Source organism: Taudactylus pleione, unplaced genomic scaffold, assembly GCF_031769625.1.
Source record: "Taudactylus pleione unplaced genomic scaffold, aTauple2 ptg000005l, whole genome shotgun sequence".
In the NCBI taxonomy this organism is placed as follows: Eukaryota; Metazoa; Chordata; class Amphibia; order Anura; family Myobatrachidae; genus Taudactylus; species Taudactylus pleione.
This window is the reverse complement of record NW_028284408.1, coordinates 21218641-21237054: the sequence shown is the minus strand read 5'-3', so window position 1 is coordinate 21237054 and position 18414 is coordinate 21218641. Positions and strand designations below refer to the sequence as shown.

The 18414-nt window shown below is 44.8% G+C and overlaps 1 protein-coding gene across 4 annotated transcripts in view; it reads right to left on the bottom strand.

Annotated features, from left to right (window-relative positions):
* The window catches only part of ACVRL1 (activin A receptor like type 1), a 182821-nt gene that overhangs the window by 87909 nt on the left and 76498 nt on the right, over positions 1–18414 (bottom strand). For all 4 annotated transcript variants that reach the window (XM_088445812.1, XM_088445745.1, XM_088445959.1 and 1 more), the window contains exons 4-6: positions 14937–15130; positions 13155–13254; positions 2274–2420 (exon numbers count right to left, since the gene is read on the bottom strand). In XM_088445812.1, coding sequence (XP_088301938.1) covers positions 2274–2420; positions 13155–13254; positions 14937–15130 — 441 coding nt within the window. The remainder of the gene's footprint in view (positions 1–2273; positions 2421–13154; positions 13255–14936; positions 15131–18414) is intronic.

Here is an 18414-nt window from a genome sequence, read left to right as displayed (position 1 = left end):
TCTGAGTTTGGGGAGGATTTTTAGATGCGAACGAAAATATGAGCGAGCCCTTGAATTTAAATATTTTTGTACGTACGCCTAACGTACGTGCGCCCGCTTGCGAGTGGGTCTGAATCAGGCCCCATGTCTCTAAAGTGGCAGGAGGATGGATCTTTAAGTAGGGCATCTATTCGGACACCTATACGTGTGTCTAGGTTGCAGAGGTGTCTCCTGGAAATCTAGAGACAGGTACACCAGGGTAAACAATGGCGTGTGTAGGTGCACACCAAGGATCTGATAGTAAATTGGTCACACATTGATCAAATAGGTATATTCGCCCATATGCAGAAATGTACACATTTCTAAGTGGCTGCACTGCCTCTATACATTCACTTGTAAAAGTAGTCGTCATCACTATCAGCGTGCATTTGCACCAGCCCTATCCTTGGTGCAGTATGCATTTGCACCAGCCCTACCCTTGGTGCAGTATGCATTTGCACCAGCCCTATCCTTTGTGCATTCTGCATTTGCACCAGCCCTATCCTTGGTGCAGCGTGTATATGCAAAAGCCCTATTCTAGGTGCAGTATGCAGTATGCACCAGCCCTATCCTTAGTTACATCTGAAATCAGATGGATCGCTGTGTATGTTTACTTCTGAATAGCCCACAGTACACAGCCACGGAACACATGCTATATGTGACTGCCCCATTGTCATTGACTCAGCAGCAAAAAGAGATGAGGGTGAGAGGCTGTGTGACCCTGAATCATCCATAGTAGCTCAAAGTTGTGTATGCAGACTCTTAACATATGTGCGGTTGTTAGAAATTGACAGAAGTAGCTGCACAGTGGACTAGCTCGCAACTCTGAATCCGGCCTATTTGTTTTTATTCATATGTATGAATGTGATGGGTTTCATCCACAGTTCTAATAATATGGGGCCCAAACTCATTCTCTGACCTGGGCCCCAACTTGTCTAAAATGGTCCCTGGGTTAAGGGGCGGAGGGGTCGCCATGGGGCTCACACACACAGAGGGGCCCCACACAGGGTCGATGTGACCCTGCCGAAAACAGGTGTCCAGCGGCACCTGTTCCAGGGTGGAGGCTCAGCAGCCGCAGCTGTTCTATTGCATGCAGCAGCTTATTTAGTGCTGCTGCATGCAGCGCAGAGTGGCTCCCATCAGTGTCACATGACACATGTCTGTCACATGTCATCAGCGGTGTGGGCCCAGCAGTAGCAGTGTTTATATACAGTATGTATATTTATATTTCGAACCTCCCTCCCAGAAAATCCTGCGCTTGCCCCTGGATTCATGTGGCTTTAGGCTCTGAGTGGCTTGGAGGGAGCCCCCACAACTTAGTTGTCCTGGGGCCCCCACAAACCTCTTAATACAACCCTGCCCTGACCCATTACCCTTTTTAGAGCATCCATGCTTGCTAACTCCCTAAAAAGGCAAATAAATAAAATACACAATTTCCGATCACTGGGTTCAGCAGCGATGAGGTCCCCAATGTTACAGTGGATTACGAAGATCCATGAATGACATGGGTTGCTGAAGGAGTTCTCGGAATTCCTAAAATGTAGAAGGAAGGTATGTGGTTCCAGCAATACTAGTGATAGCACATCGAAGTACTGTGTCAGCAAAAGTATTGCTATTACTTGAAATATCCTCTAAACTAGTGGGCTTCTAACCACCATACTAACCACTTGCTTTGGACAGAGACTAACATTATATCTGCATGTATAGAGTCTAAGCTTAAGACTCTTTTATGTGGGCTTGCATGCGGGCCCGCAAGTATATTGGCACACTAACCAGCGTTGCTTCTGCAGTATTGACTGCTACACTCAAATTATATTAAGACATATATGTTTGTTTGTAATGTTTGTTTGTACCATGGGTAGCATATCCTTCAATTGATACTTTTTAGTATTGACTGTCATATTTTTATAGACCATCTTTATCTATATTATGGTCTATTATTTGCTAATTTCTTGAGTAAATACCGGCCGGTCTTATCTATTAATCTTTAGTGATTGTTTAATTTTATATGTATTATTTATGTTATTAAACCCTGTCTATTTAGCGCTGTCTATTATTTTTGTTTTCATTTTTCTGGTAATAGGTAAGGCACAGACCTATTTTTAGGATAGCAGCTGTTGATGGGATTTAGAACTTGTTTTTCAAATATTAATTTACATGTGTATGGTTTAGAGCGCTTGGTTTTTTGTACTTTTTCGATTATATAATACAGACAAGACGCAAAACAAGATAAACAAAAATCAACTTTACCTTACCCAAAATATTTTCATGACGCAGCAAAACAGTGTTGTAAATTTCAGTTTCTCGAAACCAAGACTGTTCATCTCGAGAAGAAAAAATCTTAACAGCCACATTTTCCCCTTGCCACGTGCCCCTCCAGACCTCCCCGTACCGCCCTTTACCTAGAAATAAATAAACAATATTTTACATTCAGGCCACTGTAGTTCTGATTACAAAATAATCATTAGCCAATTATATCACAGGCACATTATACAGCAACATTATTTACTTAATATTATTCTGCCTCTGTTTAGCTTTTCTTGCTGAATAAAATAATTGTACAATCATATTATACCGCTTACCGATTTGCAGTATTACAGAGAGCCCGTCACCAGGGATGTTTGCGGATTACAGAGGACTCTGGGCCAAATTCATGTTTGCACGCTGATGAGATATCACATGCGGTTTTCAGATTGTTGAAAAACTGCACATGAGCAGGACCCGTCTGTGCAGAACGGGTTCTGCTATATGGCTCTCAGATTCCCAAGCCGCAGCTTGATTGACATGCTGCGCCATTTGGGGGTGGAGCAAAGGCATGCCTGGGCAATGCCCTAGTTTTCCAGGAGTGCTGAAGCCAAGGTCTGTGTCAGTGGACGCAGATTTCCTGGCCTCGCAGGCTGCAACCTGAGTAAGCTGGAGCCTACTCAGACTGGCCGCTGCTGATCGGTTGCAATGGTGATCCGAGGCAGCATCTATGGATTGCATCTTATAGACGCCTCCTGCACTATTAAAATATTTACTGGACGGTATTATGCAGCCATTTCCTTGCGGCTCTGCAATACCATCCTAACATGAATCAGGCCCTCTGTGCATTGTATAATAAAGGGTAAAAAAAAAAAAAAGTTGCATTGTTTCACTGGATCAACTCCATAACCTTGTTTGTCTGGGAGAAAACAGTTAATAGAGTGACCTCTCAATGTGCTGTAAGCTCTACACCAGGGGTGCTGTCATGAGTCACACTACACTATCATGCTAGATGATATGCTTTCTCTCAGAAGATCAAGGGTATGAAGAGACCGCTTTTGTTTGCTATTATTCTTGTTAAGTAAATATTTTACTGGCTCACAGAATAACTTTGCTACCAACAATGAAGGGGAATGTGACATTTCTTATCCTTCTGTGATGTACAGATCATCATTGCGCATCATATTGTAATTGTGCCCAAATGCAAGAGCAAACTTTTGTTGCAGGATGATGTTTAAATGGGCTTCAAAGTGCTGTGTTTAGGGGCCTTTTACAGGATTTATAAGTAGGATTAGATTTTTTTTACATCACATCTGAACATAATTGGAGGAGCCATAAATGTGGCGGACATTAATAAATACACACCTAAGAGAGCCTGAATGATGTTCCAGGACATTGCGTATCTTTACCTCAGACAATAATTACACATTGGGTTGTGCAAAAGACACTTCCAAAAACAATAAACTTGGTGGGAACCAATGTATTCGCATGATGGTACAATAACAAAAGTTGCACAAAAAAAGAATAAGAGTTACGGTATAACATACCTTTGTTAACTCTTTTTCTACGAGGTCCATGGGGTCCACAGCAATTACATTGGGATATGTGGTTGGAGTGATCCAGGCACAAAACAGTTAAAACAAGCTCTCAGCTCCCAGGATGCCCTGGGTCCTCCCCACATATATACCGCCCCCGGCTACAGGCAGTCAGTTTGTTATAAAAGCCCAAGTAGGAGAAGGCAAAGGATAAGAAGGAAGAACCCTTGTTCTCTAGACCAATCTCTCACAGAAGAGGAAAATCTCAGAGATACAAAAAAAGATTACCCAATAACACTAGGTGCGTTAGGGTGGGTGTCCTGTGGACCCCATGGATCTCTTATTTTCTTCTTCGGGATCCATAGCCATTATGTTGGGGATGTCCCAAAGCAGTACCCCTAAGAGCAGGGACGCTCCTGTGTCTTCGTAGAAAGGAGAATGCTACACCCGAAGGAAGCATTCTGATAGGCAAAGGTGTCAAATGCATTAAACTTGACAAAGGTGTGGACGGAAGACCATGTGGCTGCCTTGCACACCTGTTCCACAGAGGCACCCCAGCGGGCTGCCCACGAAGGTCCCACTGACCATGTAGAATGCGCAGTACCTGAGTCTGGCCCCATGCAACCGGCTTGAGTGTAAGCCTGAGAAATTGCCATACGAAGTCATCTGGCGAGGGTCTGTTTATTGGCTGGCCAGCCACACTTATGACAGCCATACAGCACAAAGAGAGAATAGGATTTCCTCAAGTTGTTGGGGCGATCCACATAAATACGTAGCACACGAACAACATCCAGAGAAGCCTCACCTACAGACAGGCCTGAAGTATGAAAAGCTGGGACCACAATTTCTCCATTTATATGAAAACGCGATACCACCTTAGTAAGGTATCCCGCTTTAGTACGCAGTACCGCTCTATCCTGATGGAATATCAAAAAGGGGGAGCGGACAGAAAGAGCTTCCAAATCAGAGACCCTATGGGCAGAGGCGATAGCAAGAAGAAAAACCTGTCTTTGCTGTCAACCACTTGAGGTCTACTGATTTCAGGGGTTCAAATGGGGGAGCCTGTAAAGCCCTGAGAACTAATGTCAAATCCCACAGGGCTACCGGGGGAACAAAGGGGCAGCTGAACCCTTAGAACACCCTGAAAAAATGTCCTTACATCAGGCAGCGGGGCAATCCTCCGCTGAAACCAAACCGAAAGTGCAGACAGGGAGGCCAGATGGAGACCTTGCTCTAAATCAGTCTGAAGAAAAGAAGAACTCGAGAGCCCCTAAACTCTTTAGGATCATATCCTCTCAGTTCACACCACTGAAAAAATGAGTGCCAAATTCTATAATAGACGCGGGCAGAGGAAAGTTTTTGTGCCCTCAACCTTGTCTGTATTACAGAATCAGAAAACCCGTTTGTCTGTAGGATGGAGGCCTCAAAAGCCATGCCGTCAAAGACAGACAAGGAAGATTCAGGTACAAGCAGGGACCCTGTATTAACAGGTCCGGCCTTAGAGGAAGAAGCAACGGAGTGCCTATGGAGAGACTCTGTAGATCGGTGAACCAATGGCGTCTGGGCCAGGCAGGAGCTATCAGTATCACCATACCACTTTCCTGCTTGACCTTCCTGATGACCTTGGGAAGAAGAGCCAAAGGCAGAAAAAGATACGCTAGTCTGAAATTCCACCTTACTGCCAGAGCTTCTACAAATTTGGCCATCGGATCCCTGGTCCTGGACCCGTACATGGGCAACCTGTGGTTATGCCTTGAGGCCATGAAGTCTATTTCTGGAAGACCCCATCTGTCCACCAGGCTCTGGAATACCTGTGGATTAAGAGCCCACTCTCTGGCATTTATATCCTGCCGACTCAGGAAGTCTGCTTCTAAAATTAGGAACCCTAGTATTAACATGGCTGATATATGCTGGAAGGTGACGTTCCGGCCATACAAGAATTTTTGACACTTCTGCCATGGCCCCCCGACTCCATGTGGCACCCTGATGATTGAGGGTAAGCTACCATGGTGACATTGTCGGATTGTACTTGTACAGGTCTGCCCTTCAGACCTGAGCGTGCACCAACGCTCTGAATACTGCTCTCAGTTCTAGGATATTTATGGACAGAAGACTCACTGCCCTTGTCCATCTTCCTTGAAAAGTGTGCTGACCTGTCACCACCCCCCAGCCGAGAATACTGGCATCGGTCGTGAGGAGTGCCCACTCTGGAATCCAAAATGGGTTCCCACTGACATCACTAGTGATGTCAGTGGGGCCTCCCCCAATCGGTAGGCGTTCCCATGGGAACGCCTCCGTTTGGGCTGCCACCCCCCCGGCCCGCCTTCCAAACGGGGCGAGCTGTCAATCAACATCGATAGCTCGCCCCCTTTGGATCGAGACCCGCTACGACCGGCGCTGTCGGTCGTAGCGGGTCTCACGCATGCGCACGATGGCGCCGTCACCGTCGTGTGCATGCTCTGTGGGGGGCCATCGACCCGGTCCGAGCACATCAGCGCTAACGACCGGGTCTGAATGACCCCCATAGTACCCCTTCTGAAATGCCCCCTGAAGTTGTGACCCTTCTCTAATGCCCCCAGTAGTTGTGCCCCCTGCAATGCCCCCAATAGTTGTGTCTCTTATTCAATGCGCCCTGTAGTTGTACCACTTGTCTGATGCCCCCAGTAGTTGTGCCCCCTGCAATGCCCCCAGTAGTTGTGCCCCCTGCAATGCCCCCTGTAGTCGTGCACCCTAAAGTAGTGCCCCCAGTATTAACTCCCCCTCCGCGCCCACACACCTGTGAAAAACTTACCTGTCAGAGCTCCCGGGTCCCGCCGTCGCGGCTGTCGCTGCCTGCTGGATAAGGCGCGCAGGCTCCTCTCATCGCGCGGGTGCCGTCATGACGTCACCCGCGCAATGAAGCGCTCAGAGGCCAACGTTCCCAGTTAGTTGGTCACGATCTACATGCAGGAGCTCCGCGAGCTTCTAGTAGATCGCGACCAACCTTAGCCGGACCTGACCTGAGGCATGTGGCCAGGGGTCGGGGACAATGTGTGGGGGCCCCCTATGTGTGGGGGCCCCTGGACGACCGCCCCTGTCGCCCTGCCTTTAATCCGGCCCTGGCTGGGAGCCACAGGCCGCTGCACTCTAGCAGCCCCTGGACATGACTACTTGAGAGTGTGCAGTGAGGTGAAAAAAGGCAAGATACAAAGTCAGAAGGCAGAAGAGTGGTCAAAGGTTGCTGAGGTTGTCAAAAAGGCTAAAGTTAAGGTCACAAGCTCAGGTGTGTATATGGTAATTCATTCTGAGGTCATGGACATAGTCAAAGAGTCACAACAAAGGAGGGGTCTGGTACACAGGAAATCCACAGTAATATCTGGATCGCTGGAGCAGTAGGTAGCGAGAGTTAATATGTTGGCACTGTGCATTGGTCAGAGAAAGCTTTTTATGGAAAAGGTGATTACATGTTGGTACCAGACTAACATCATCACAACACTTTTACATTTTCAGAGAGGCAGGGGCGTTTCTAGAGAGGAGGGGGCCCGTGTGCAGTCTCCGACACGGGCCCCCTCCTCTCTGTCCGGCGGCCTGCAGTGCACTGAGCTGTGCGCAGCCAGCGCTGGAGTTATAGACTCTGGGCACTAGAGTGCACCCAGAGTCTATAGAGTATGCACAGGTCACCGGGAAAATTTTCCCTGTACTGCGCATGTGCAAACGACTGGAAAATGGCCGTGGCGGCCATTTTTCAGTCGTTTTTAGAGCCCCGGACCCCGGACGCTATGGGTGTAGGGTGTGCGGTGCGGGGCCCCCACACCCATTATAGATACGCCCCTGCAGAGAGGCCTCGTGCCTACCCCTTAGGGAAAGTGCTATGATCATGATGCCGAACTGAGCCAGCAGGACCAGTATATGTTAGGAGGAGAGCGGACATGCTACTGCACCCGCTAAGTGCAGTGCCCTTTTGTGACATAGGGGCCCATTCATCATGTTAATTATCAGAGGCCGGACAGCCCCCGATAATTAACATTCTGACTAGCTGCAAGAGAAGATCAGCTGTCCCAGTGAATCCTTTCACTGCTACTTAGTACACTGTACATTATATATATATATATATTTATATATATATACATACACACACACATATATACATACACACACAGATATGCCTGATTCAGCAAAGATCGCAGTTGCTTATACGCATGCAATCGGCTGATTGTTGCGTACTGCACATGTGTATGCATCGTAGTGCAGATCGGGACTGCAATTGCAGAGGATACGCAGACCCATGGCAGAGTGATTGACAGGAAGTGCCGTGTGTGGGTGGTGACGGGGTGGGGGGGTGGTCGGGTGAACGCAGGCGTGCCAGTGCGTTGGAACGGCGTTACAGGGACGTGCATAAATTATCCGCTGCAATACCATACGCAGCATGAGGGCTCATAGCGTGTGCTGAAGTCAGCAATTCCTGAGTGAGGTCTGACCTGCCTTAACTGTGCATATGGGTCCGATGTTACTCGATGTCTCCAATTGTTTCGCTATGTTGCCCAAGTATACGGATGTGAGTAAGGGGAAGTGGGCTCTCCTTATGTTAGGCTGTGATCGCAATGCGAATGCAAACATTTACATATCACCGCTGATATTAGCAACTGCGCTGCGTGCGTATAAGCAGAATAGTGATCCTTGCTGAATCAGCCACCATATTAGCAGATGTACCCAGTTTCATCCGGACAGAGCTTAGATATAGACTGTTTCAATTTCCATCTCCATCTCACCACTCCAATAACACATTAATCCTTCACCTCTATAGTAAGACATTACCTTCCCTCACCTGTGTACTAACATTCCACTTCCTCACCTCTGGAGTGACACCTTTCCCTTCCTTGCCTGTGTTGTAACACATTTGACATTCCTTTCCCTCCCTTGGGGATAATGTGTAGTAACACATTACCCCCGCTCACCCTTGTAGCAACACATTCCCCTTCCTCTCTATTTCGTGTTGAAACAGATTCCCTTCCTTCATCCTGTAGTAGTAAGTAACACATTTGACATTCTCCATATTCACCTGTGTAGTAACACATTCCCCTCCTTCACCTCTGTAGTAACACATTTCCTTCCTTCACTATTCAAATAAGGGAGCTACACCAGCTGCCAGTGATGTTTGGCAGCACTTGTTATGAGTTATGACAGTTGGTGTTTGAATATTCAACTGTGCTACAGCCACAATGAGACAGTCAGCAGGACACTGACTCAATAATTACACTGCTGGGAACACTGTTAGGTGTAATTATTGAGTCAGGGGGCGGAGTGTGGACGGTGTTTCAGCCAGGTGCAGGGACTGATTGGACGAGATCCCTCTGTCCAGGGGCAGAACTATGGGAGACAATGGAGGCGCCTGCCGCCGGGCTCCAGCTCTGAAGGGGCACCTCCTCCATTGTCCACAACATATTCACCCCACTTAGGGCTGTAACTATGTACCCGGAGTAAACTGTCACGACAACCCAATACATGGCACCCCTTCCCGGCACCTGAGTAGCTACCATTCACTAGTGGATAACTCCATGTCAGACCATCAGCTGCTGCTTTCGTCTATCTATAGCCTGTCTGCATACGAATTGCTACATTACGGTGTCAGCGGCTGTGATGGGGGGGCACCAAATGATAACTTGCCTCCGGGCGTCTGGGATGAACTTACGCCACTGCCTCTGTCCCTATAGTTTTCGGCTCAAATAAGGCTTTTCTACATATAATGCCATTCTAAGATGCCGATATATGAATTCAGCTTTTACGCATTTTTTAACGTTTTCATGTTTACTGAATAACAAACACATTAAAGAGCTGCACATAGAAATGGCTTGTTCTCTACAATGTGAAACTGTGTGAGCTCGGTATTACGGAGTAGATAGTTGCATTATCTCCTCCGTTAACCCTCTGCTGAATAGTATGAATAAATGCTGAAAAGTTCGTTTCCACATTTCTGAATAGAGCCCATTGCCTCTTGTGTGTGTGGTCAAATTAAATGACAATTCTGTTACTCAATCCTAGAGGATCCGATGGGCACGATTCAGACTGCATGTATATTCAACTGCTGTGGCTGTTGGGCAGGGGTGTACCTAGGGGTCCGAGCACTGCTGGCAAACCAAGGACTGGCACGCTCCTCCAATTACTGCTTTTACTGGAAAAAATACTAACACACACTGGGGGTAGTTTAATTCACACACCTGTACAAATAGGGAGAATATTTTTTTATTTCTCTTTATAATATATATATCTATTATAGAACTTACTCTATTGCAACCCACTATTTATTAATTTATGCAAAAAAAACTACAGGAAAAGATTGAAAACATTGCGTTAAAAACAAACAAAATGCATTATGGGTAAAGTAATTTACATACATTCAAATAGGGCTGTCTATACTGCATTATGCTTTTTATCAACTCCACCTTATAATTCACTAGGATGACAGCCCACAATGGTCCTTTCCTAAAACCCACATAAGAATAATGACTTTTCATAAAGATTGTGTCCTATTCCCCAACATGGAACTATCCACAACCTACAAGGATCATGACAAATCCCTCAAACTGAGGAAAGATAGATTCACTTGACTTACACTGGGGGCAGTTCAATTTACACGCCTGTAGAAATAGGGAGACAATATATATTAGAATATATATATTTTTTTCAGTTATAACACTTACTACATGCAATGCACGATTTATTAATTTCTGTAAATCAACAACACAGGAAAAGAGGGCATCAATAACAAACAAGATGAATTGTGGGGAAGAAAATTTGCATATATGCAAATTACCTTGCAAATAGAGCCTTGTGATTGATGTGGCACTCTTTTCCTGATTGACATATGGGTGAGTGGTGATTGGTATATGGTGGGTATTGTGGGGGAAGAGATATATATATATATATTTTATATATATATATATATATATATATATATATATATATATATAGGGCACATAAGAAGCCTGCCGAGCAGAGCAGAGGAGACAGAAGGAGACCAGGGATCATTTGCTAATGACGGCTGACTGCGGGACACTGGTAAGAGGAGACAGGAGACCAGAGATCATTTACTAATGAAGGCAGTCGGCAACTGCGTCCCCCCTCAGCCGGCGCCCCTGGCGAGGGCCATCTAGGCCAATAGGAAGATACACCCCTGCTGTTGGGCTTCCTACTGAGATACCCACAGGCTGCGCCGTTGTGCATAAGACGCACCATCAGAGATTGCAACAGCCCTATAGAGGTGCATTCCTCCATCTGAAAATGGCCGCCTGTGTCAGTGCAACTGCGCAGGCACTGACCGTAACACATCTGTCTTGCCACCTCCCTCTTACAACCTAGAAGCGGCCACCGAAATTGCATCTCTCTGCATCCAAATTCATTCTGCGTCTACCAGCGGTAACCATCAGAACATGTGCAGTCCTTCCAACATCAACCAACTGCGTGAATATTGGCTATCCTTACTGCATTAACTAATGGCTAACCTTACTGCATTAACTTAGTGATCCCTGCACTAGAAACTGGTTTATACAGGCGGGCTGTTATTAAGGGGTCTATTTACTAAGCAGTGTTAGGAGGCAGAGTGAAAAGTGATAAGGAAATGATAAGGTGCCAGCCAATCAGCTCTCACCTGCCATCTCAAAATATGACAGTTGGGAGCTGATTGGCTGGCACCTTATCACTTCCTTATCACTTCTCACTCTGTCTACTAACACTGGTTAGTAAATAGACCCCTAAGAGTGAGTCCCAACTTTGGAGCTCTTTAGTCGGCATACTGTGATAGGGAGATGTGGCCATACCCTGGGGGAGATTTTGGCACCTCTGAAGTGCTATACTGAGCGTAACTGAACAAGACATATCTCCCAAGTCTCCGACCTGTGGGACAAAGATGTCTGCTGGTATGACAGAGCCCGAAAATCAGCATGATCCCGCTTAAGTCACTTGGGAAGGAAGTTTTAAGTTATACAATTTTCAACATATTTGAAGCACATTGATAAGTGACACGCCATCACGGCAATCAGGGAGAAAAGCAACCAGGACCATCATTACCAATGGGGCAGAAGGGACCACAGCCCCAGTTACCCATATAAAAATAGGCCCATCATCATGACAGCATTATGATGAGCAGCCAGCTAGCTGGCCACACTGGTGGCTATAAATCACAAGTATTAAAATTGTATTTCTCACAAAATTATGCAATTTTTCACGCACACATGGTCCTTGCCACACTCACACTGGCCACAATCACACTGGCCGCACCCACACAGCAACTGTCACCGTTCCTCACAATAGACCCTTCATCATTTTTAGCCCTAGACCCATATGGGTCTGTGAGGTCTATTTACTAAGCTGTGTTAGGAGATAAAGTGAATGGACATAAGGTGCCAGCCAATCAGTTCCTAACTGTCATTTTTCAAACACAGCCTGTGAGATGGCAGTTAGGAGCTGATTGGCTGGTACCTTACTTCTGTTCACTTTATCTCCTAACACAGCTTAGTAAATAGACCCCTTAATCTGGCCCTGAAAACAACGATAATTTCAGCTTCAGTTTTCATACACAAAATAAAAAAATAACAATTTCGGTAAAATCTTATTAATAGAAGACAGGTAATACCCCTTTTCCACTGGCATCAAAATCTCGGGTTATTGCGCGTGAACGTGCATCAAACCTGGATTTTTCTCAGTGGAAAAGCCTCCACCCGGGTCAAGTCACCTGGGGTGCCAACCCTGCTAGCAAGCAGGGTTTTTCACGGAAAAGACCTGGGTAAGGCTCTGTGTAACCAGGTAACCTGGGTCATCCAACCTGGGACCCGTTTACAGCATGGGGAGAGCCACAATCTGGCGCTAGAAGATGACATCATCTCCAAGCACCAGCACTACGCCTGTGTGCTGTGTGAACGGCACCGATCCGGCAATAACCCCAATCTGCGCGGCACTGGAAATGCTGTCTGACCCAGGTCTTACCAGGTTTCGAACAGTGTACCAAATCTCGGGTCAGACCCAGGACTTAAGAGGAAAAGGGGTATAACACGTATGCTCATCTTGGCGATATGCTAAACATAACGTAAATAAAGATGATTCACCATTTTGATCATAGTGTGCCTTAAACCATTATTTACAAATTGAATGAAAAGGTCACTTTTATTTATAGTAGACAAGGATTTGGGTACAAATGTTATTGGTGCACTATAGAGACGGAGATTATGTTATATAATTTTTTTATAAAAATTTACGAAAGTGGAGTAAAGTTTATTTCTTAAAATGAATAATTTCTAATTTATGGTAGAGACATATTTAAATGGCTGCGGTGAAAATTAAAACATTTTACTCAGATGTGATCTATTGTTACCACAGTTTTCTTACCTACACATTTCAGAAGTGTAACCTGACGAGCCACAGTTCTCTGCACAAGAAATGGGAGCCCGGAGCCGCTACCAGTCGTACAGTTGTCATCTAGAAGATCCTGCCAAAATGAAAGCATTTCCAGTTATTGTTTCTATTCTTTTTACCAAACTAAGTAAATCTAGTTATTATGAGGATTCCCGCACTAGAGGCTTTTTTCATGCATTTAATGTTGCGCAGTGCTGTGAACCATTAATGACTCCAAAGATGCTCCTTCACTTTTTGTTACATTCCTATTTAAAACCGATATTTGTACATGATCCAGTAATTGCGTAGTATGGCAATCACAGATATCATCCAACTGAGACTAATAACAGCGTCAAATTGCTCCCCCTATAATATATCAGTAAACCAACAACAAAACCTACGCAACTGACCACAATTGTATGTAACGGGGCGGAATGCACCAAAGCTAAAAAGATAGTCACACCTCCGAACATGCAGTTTTTGGGGGTTAGTAGCACGGCATGCATGCGATGAGTGGTGGGATGCATCGCATGCAGAATTTGATGCTTGATGCATCCCCACTGTCATTCTTATTCTTCTTCATGTGGAACTATTTGCCAATACTCTGCGCTGGTAACACGGTAACAGAGTGATAACACAGTCCATGGTTCAATCTATGAAATGAAAAAAAACCTTTAATTGTAGTAGTGTAGCCGTGATGGGTCCTTCAACATGCGGACACACTAGTATTGTCTATTTAGCAATTACAGAAGTCTACACTTTAGAAAGCATCCTAAGGGACCTATTTAATAATTGCCAAAATTTTGCCTCGTTAATAAAAATGTCATAGCCGCTATTTGCAGTGATAACAGAAAAATAAACAGGGCAATTGGCCATTAAAAGTCTAATATTTCCATTATATTCTGTTTGTCACTGTAGTGTACTAAGCTGGAAATCCCATGGCTATAAGGCCAATAATAGGACTTGGGGTAGTGCATTATATCTCAATAGCAAGGTAAATTATAAGCTATATTATAAGCTATTATTATGATTATTATTAGCATTTATATATAAAGGTGCCACAAGGGTTCCATAGCACTGGTCAAAGGACAAAACAAGATACATAAGTACAGACTACTACAGACAGTATATATACATTTACGTAGTTACAGTTAGCATAATTATGTAAATAAGATGAAGGGGAGAGAGCCCTGCTCATACCAGCTTACAGTCTATAGGAGATATTGGTGGACACAATGGTAGATGAGGGCATAGGCTTCAGGGTTAGGAGAAGGTGTGGCAAATATATTCTCCCCCATAAGCCCACCCTCCCCTAGGTGAAAGAAAAACAAACTGCGGTTGGTACATATTTTATAACAAAAAAAAGAAGAGTATGTTTTTTTTACTTTAAAGTATTAGTGTTCATATTTTGCAACATCAGTCGCACCATTGACATTTGCGGTAGCTTAGGGTCTATGGATTTGTAGCAGCGTTCCCATAACACGCCCATGAAACGGCCTCTTTTTGCGATCACCTTTAGGTCACCTCCCAATCTCCACCCTGATACTCCTAGGGATCGCAAACCCCTTCTCAAGTATTAGCGTCTGCAATTGCAAATGGCACCGCTCACATTGGTTCGTGAGTGTGCACTAAGGGTTTTCGAGACGTTTTACACATGAACAGTAGCAAAGCATCGCTCAGCTACTGATATATCGGCACTGCGTTCAACTTTGAATCAGGCCCTCAGAGAACACACTCCATCATAGTATTATCTTTAGTATCTCTCACATAACTCACCACTAAAGTGCTGTCACCAATAGTTGATGCATTAACAATGTCTATATTCCCAAAGTCAATCAGTCTAGCCAAGGACTTTTTCCTGCTGCTTTCCTTCAATTTCCAGAACAAGAAAGTGAAGGCCATTAGGAGAATCAGGAACAGGACTATTGGCAGGACAATCACCAGTATGAGGTTTGTTTCTATGGGTTTTTCTAAAGGAAAAGAAATAAAGAAACAGGTTGTTATTGATGTGAAAGTTGATATTTTCCCAACACCCTCCACCCCCCCCCCCCAAAAAAAAAGAAAAACCACGCAAAAAAACAAAAACTTTTTGTTGCCACAAAAATGTAAAAAATAGAAGTTTACCACTGATTGGAGTCATACGAGGAGCAAACAGGCAGCTTTGGATTCGCTGTGCAGCAAGACTTACATCAATGTGCATGTGTTTATGTAGTAAGGTGGACACGTCTTGGGAGGGGCAACAGTTGCAGAGGGGAGGAGTTGGGCAGTGTAAAGGAAGTATGGCGTAGGAACACCGATGCATTTCCTTTTCCAGAGCAGTGTCCCGTGTCTCTATGTTGCACTTTTAAAAAAGCCATAAATGGGGCTAAATCAAGAAGTATTTTAGGAGATAAAAAAAACTGATAGGGTTGATAGAGAATAGAGATGATTGATTTTTACATTATTACAGTGTGAACCCCATTCAGAGTTGGATGAAAACACAAACCGAGGCTTTTTTTTTGCCCACAACTTTTTAGTGCGTATTTGCTTTTTTCTTTTCAAGCAACAAGAAGGGCTGGGTCAGGGAGGGCGCGTAGACGCTGCCAAAGTATAGCACATTTTCCTGGCTTGTTGACCAAGATGGCTAACAAAAAGTCGTATATACGTGTCTGTTTGGGGATACTGGACTTACGGGTACTAAAACTCTGGTACAAGGAGAAGATGAAGATAGCCACAGGTTGCATCGGATTAGTCGAATGCTTCATATCCATTAATGCAAATTAAGTTAAATTGCTGAAGTTGTGATTTAAAAGCAATAGTACATTGTAACGAATACTCGTTTTACAAAAACAAAGTATGTTTACTATGCTGGAATACGGCTGCCTATATGATTATTATAATTTTGTGGGGGGGAGCAAACAAGGCATTTGCTCCGGGTGATGGAGGCACATACATCAATCATTATCCTTTAAATATGTGGTGATGCACAGGCTCAGAGTGCAGGGAGGCGGGCCAGAGAGGTGGCAGGTGGAGTCGGGAGGAGGATATAGGTGGGCAAAGAAGAGAAGGGAGATGGGTCTCAGAGGAGGTAGGTGGGCCAAAGGAGATGTTGGGGTAGCCAGGAGGATGACACAGGTGGGCCAGGAGGAGAAGGGAGGCAGATTGGGAAGAGGAGGTAGGTGGATTGGAGAAGGCGGGAAGAGGGAGGAGAACGCAGGGGGCTGGGTGGAGGAGGTAGTCAGAGCAGTTAGTGTTACTCAGGCTGCATTTGTTGGCCGAAGAGCGCTCTGACGCTGCCTCCATCCATGCTGTAGACAGGAGTCTGCAGTCTCGAGGACCTTCCAGAGCTCAGGACGAGGTCTGACCTCTGACATGTGATACTGCACATGTACTGTGTCTCCGTGCGGGTTTCTTCCTAATGTTCCTCATGGACAGAAGCAACCCTGAGACTCTCCATCTGTTTGCTGTGTGCAGAGCCTGTAAAGCTGCTGCACGTATACTACACCAACACCACTATAGTGAGGGGGCATACTGCTAACATCCACTGGTGCTTTTGCCTCCAGGACGCCCAGCGCACTATAATGCCCATAAGCTCCAGGCTGCTTCTACAACAAATCTAAAACTAATAATTGTATTACCTGCGCTAATTGGGATGAAAAGAAGACCTGACAGAAAATAAAACACAATATAATTTATCAATATATAAAAGGAAATTTAATATCCTGAAACAACAATATGACCGGAAATAGAATATCACATATAAGACAATAATATTGTTAACTACAGAAAATTATTATAAGCTAAATAAATCAATAATACACTACAATGTATAATAAGACCTAAGGGAGGTGGATCCTAAAAAACCTGGTATTACCAGTATAAGGATTGTATTGTGTGATACTCGAAGAATGTAATTTTACATCAATTGATGCAATATATTTGAAGTCCCTTAGCTAGTTCAATAGAACTCAATCAAGGTTCTGTGGACATCCGTAATAGCAATGCTGGCTTTGAGGTATAATTATACGCTGTGCACACAATATATGGACAGGGGGAGACAAAGGGAGGCACTTCTCCAAACGGAGGTACCATGCATCAACTTTCTGTCAGATAAGTACAGTGCTGTAACTAACATGTTGTGCCCAGCCTCAACCTTAACTGCAACAATGTGTCAGCTGTGCAGTACAATGTCTATGTCTCCAGGGCTCCACAATAGTCAGGTGTGCACGATCTTGTAGATCTCCTGATGTGCCCAGTTTCCACTGGGACAGTGGCAGCGTGTCCAGGCGCACAATAAAGCAGCCGAATCTCCGGGTCTCCACAGCAAACAGCAAGTGTCAGCAAGTATACACAAATCTAACATCACTTATACTCTGGCCAATGGTATTTCATCCTGGTTGGTAATCAGTTTGGATAATAAATAGATCTAGTATCATTCCATTGCACTCCACATTGCTAGGCTAGTCTGCCAATGGGCTATGGACCAGGACAAAGTCCAACAGCCTTAAGTTAATAGGTTATGGTCCCCATACTGCCACTCTGCTTAAAGTATTGGCATTCATCCAGAGGAGTAGCGTGGAACCATGGCGCCTGGAGAAAGTGCATGTCATAGCGCCCCCCCTCCCTGTACTGAACTGTGCCAGTGGGGTATGGGCAGCCTGTGGGGGAATACTGAAGTGAAGAGAAAAACGGCAAACAGTGGCAGTATCATGCTGGGCTAGAGGTCCCATTGGGGGAATAGAATGCTTTGTTGATCTGACATTAAGGGGTAGCTCCTTTGGCACTGCTTTATTTATGTATAGCTCCCAGGATCTGACTTTTATCTCCTTTGAATCATTGTTATCAGTCAATAGAGGAGATTGTATTATATATTCTGATCATTTAACTTAAATTGACAGAGTACATGTGCTAGAGTGAGATTCCACAGGGTGCACAGCTTATTACTGCAATTACTGCCCCGAGCAGCTATCACTGGAGTGGGAACACCTATAGGAAGCTCCATTCTTAGCTATGCTCCCACTTTGCAAATTTACATTCTACCTATATTAATGTGACTACTACTAATCATGTTCTGTCTACCACCATTATTATTATTTCAGGTCTCCTTTCAAATAACACTGTGTGGTCATGCCTGGGAATATCACCATTACTTTAAATAGCAAAGCAGTGACTTTTTTTAAACTCATACCTTATAATTGAAGTTTAGGATTTTACCTCAGATGTGTAAGTATTAAGTCCATGAAGCATAATGAATGAATGAAGAGAGAAGCAGGGA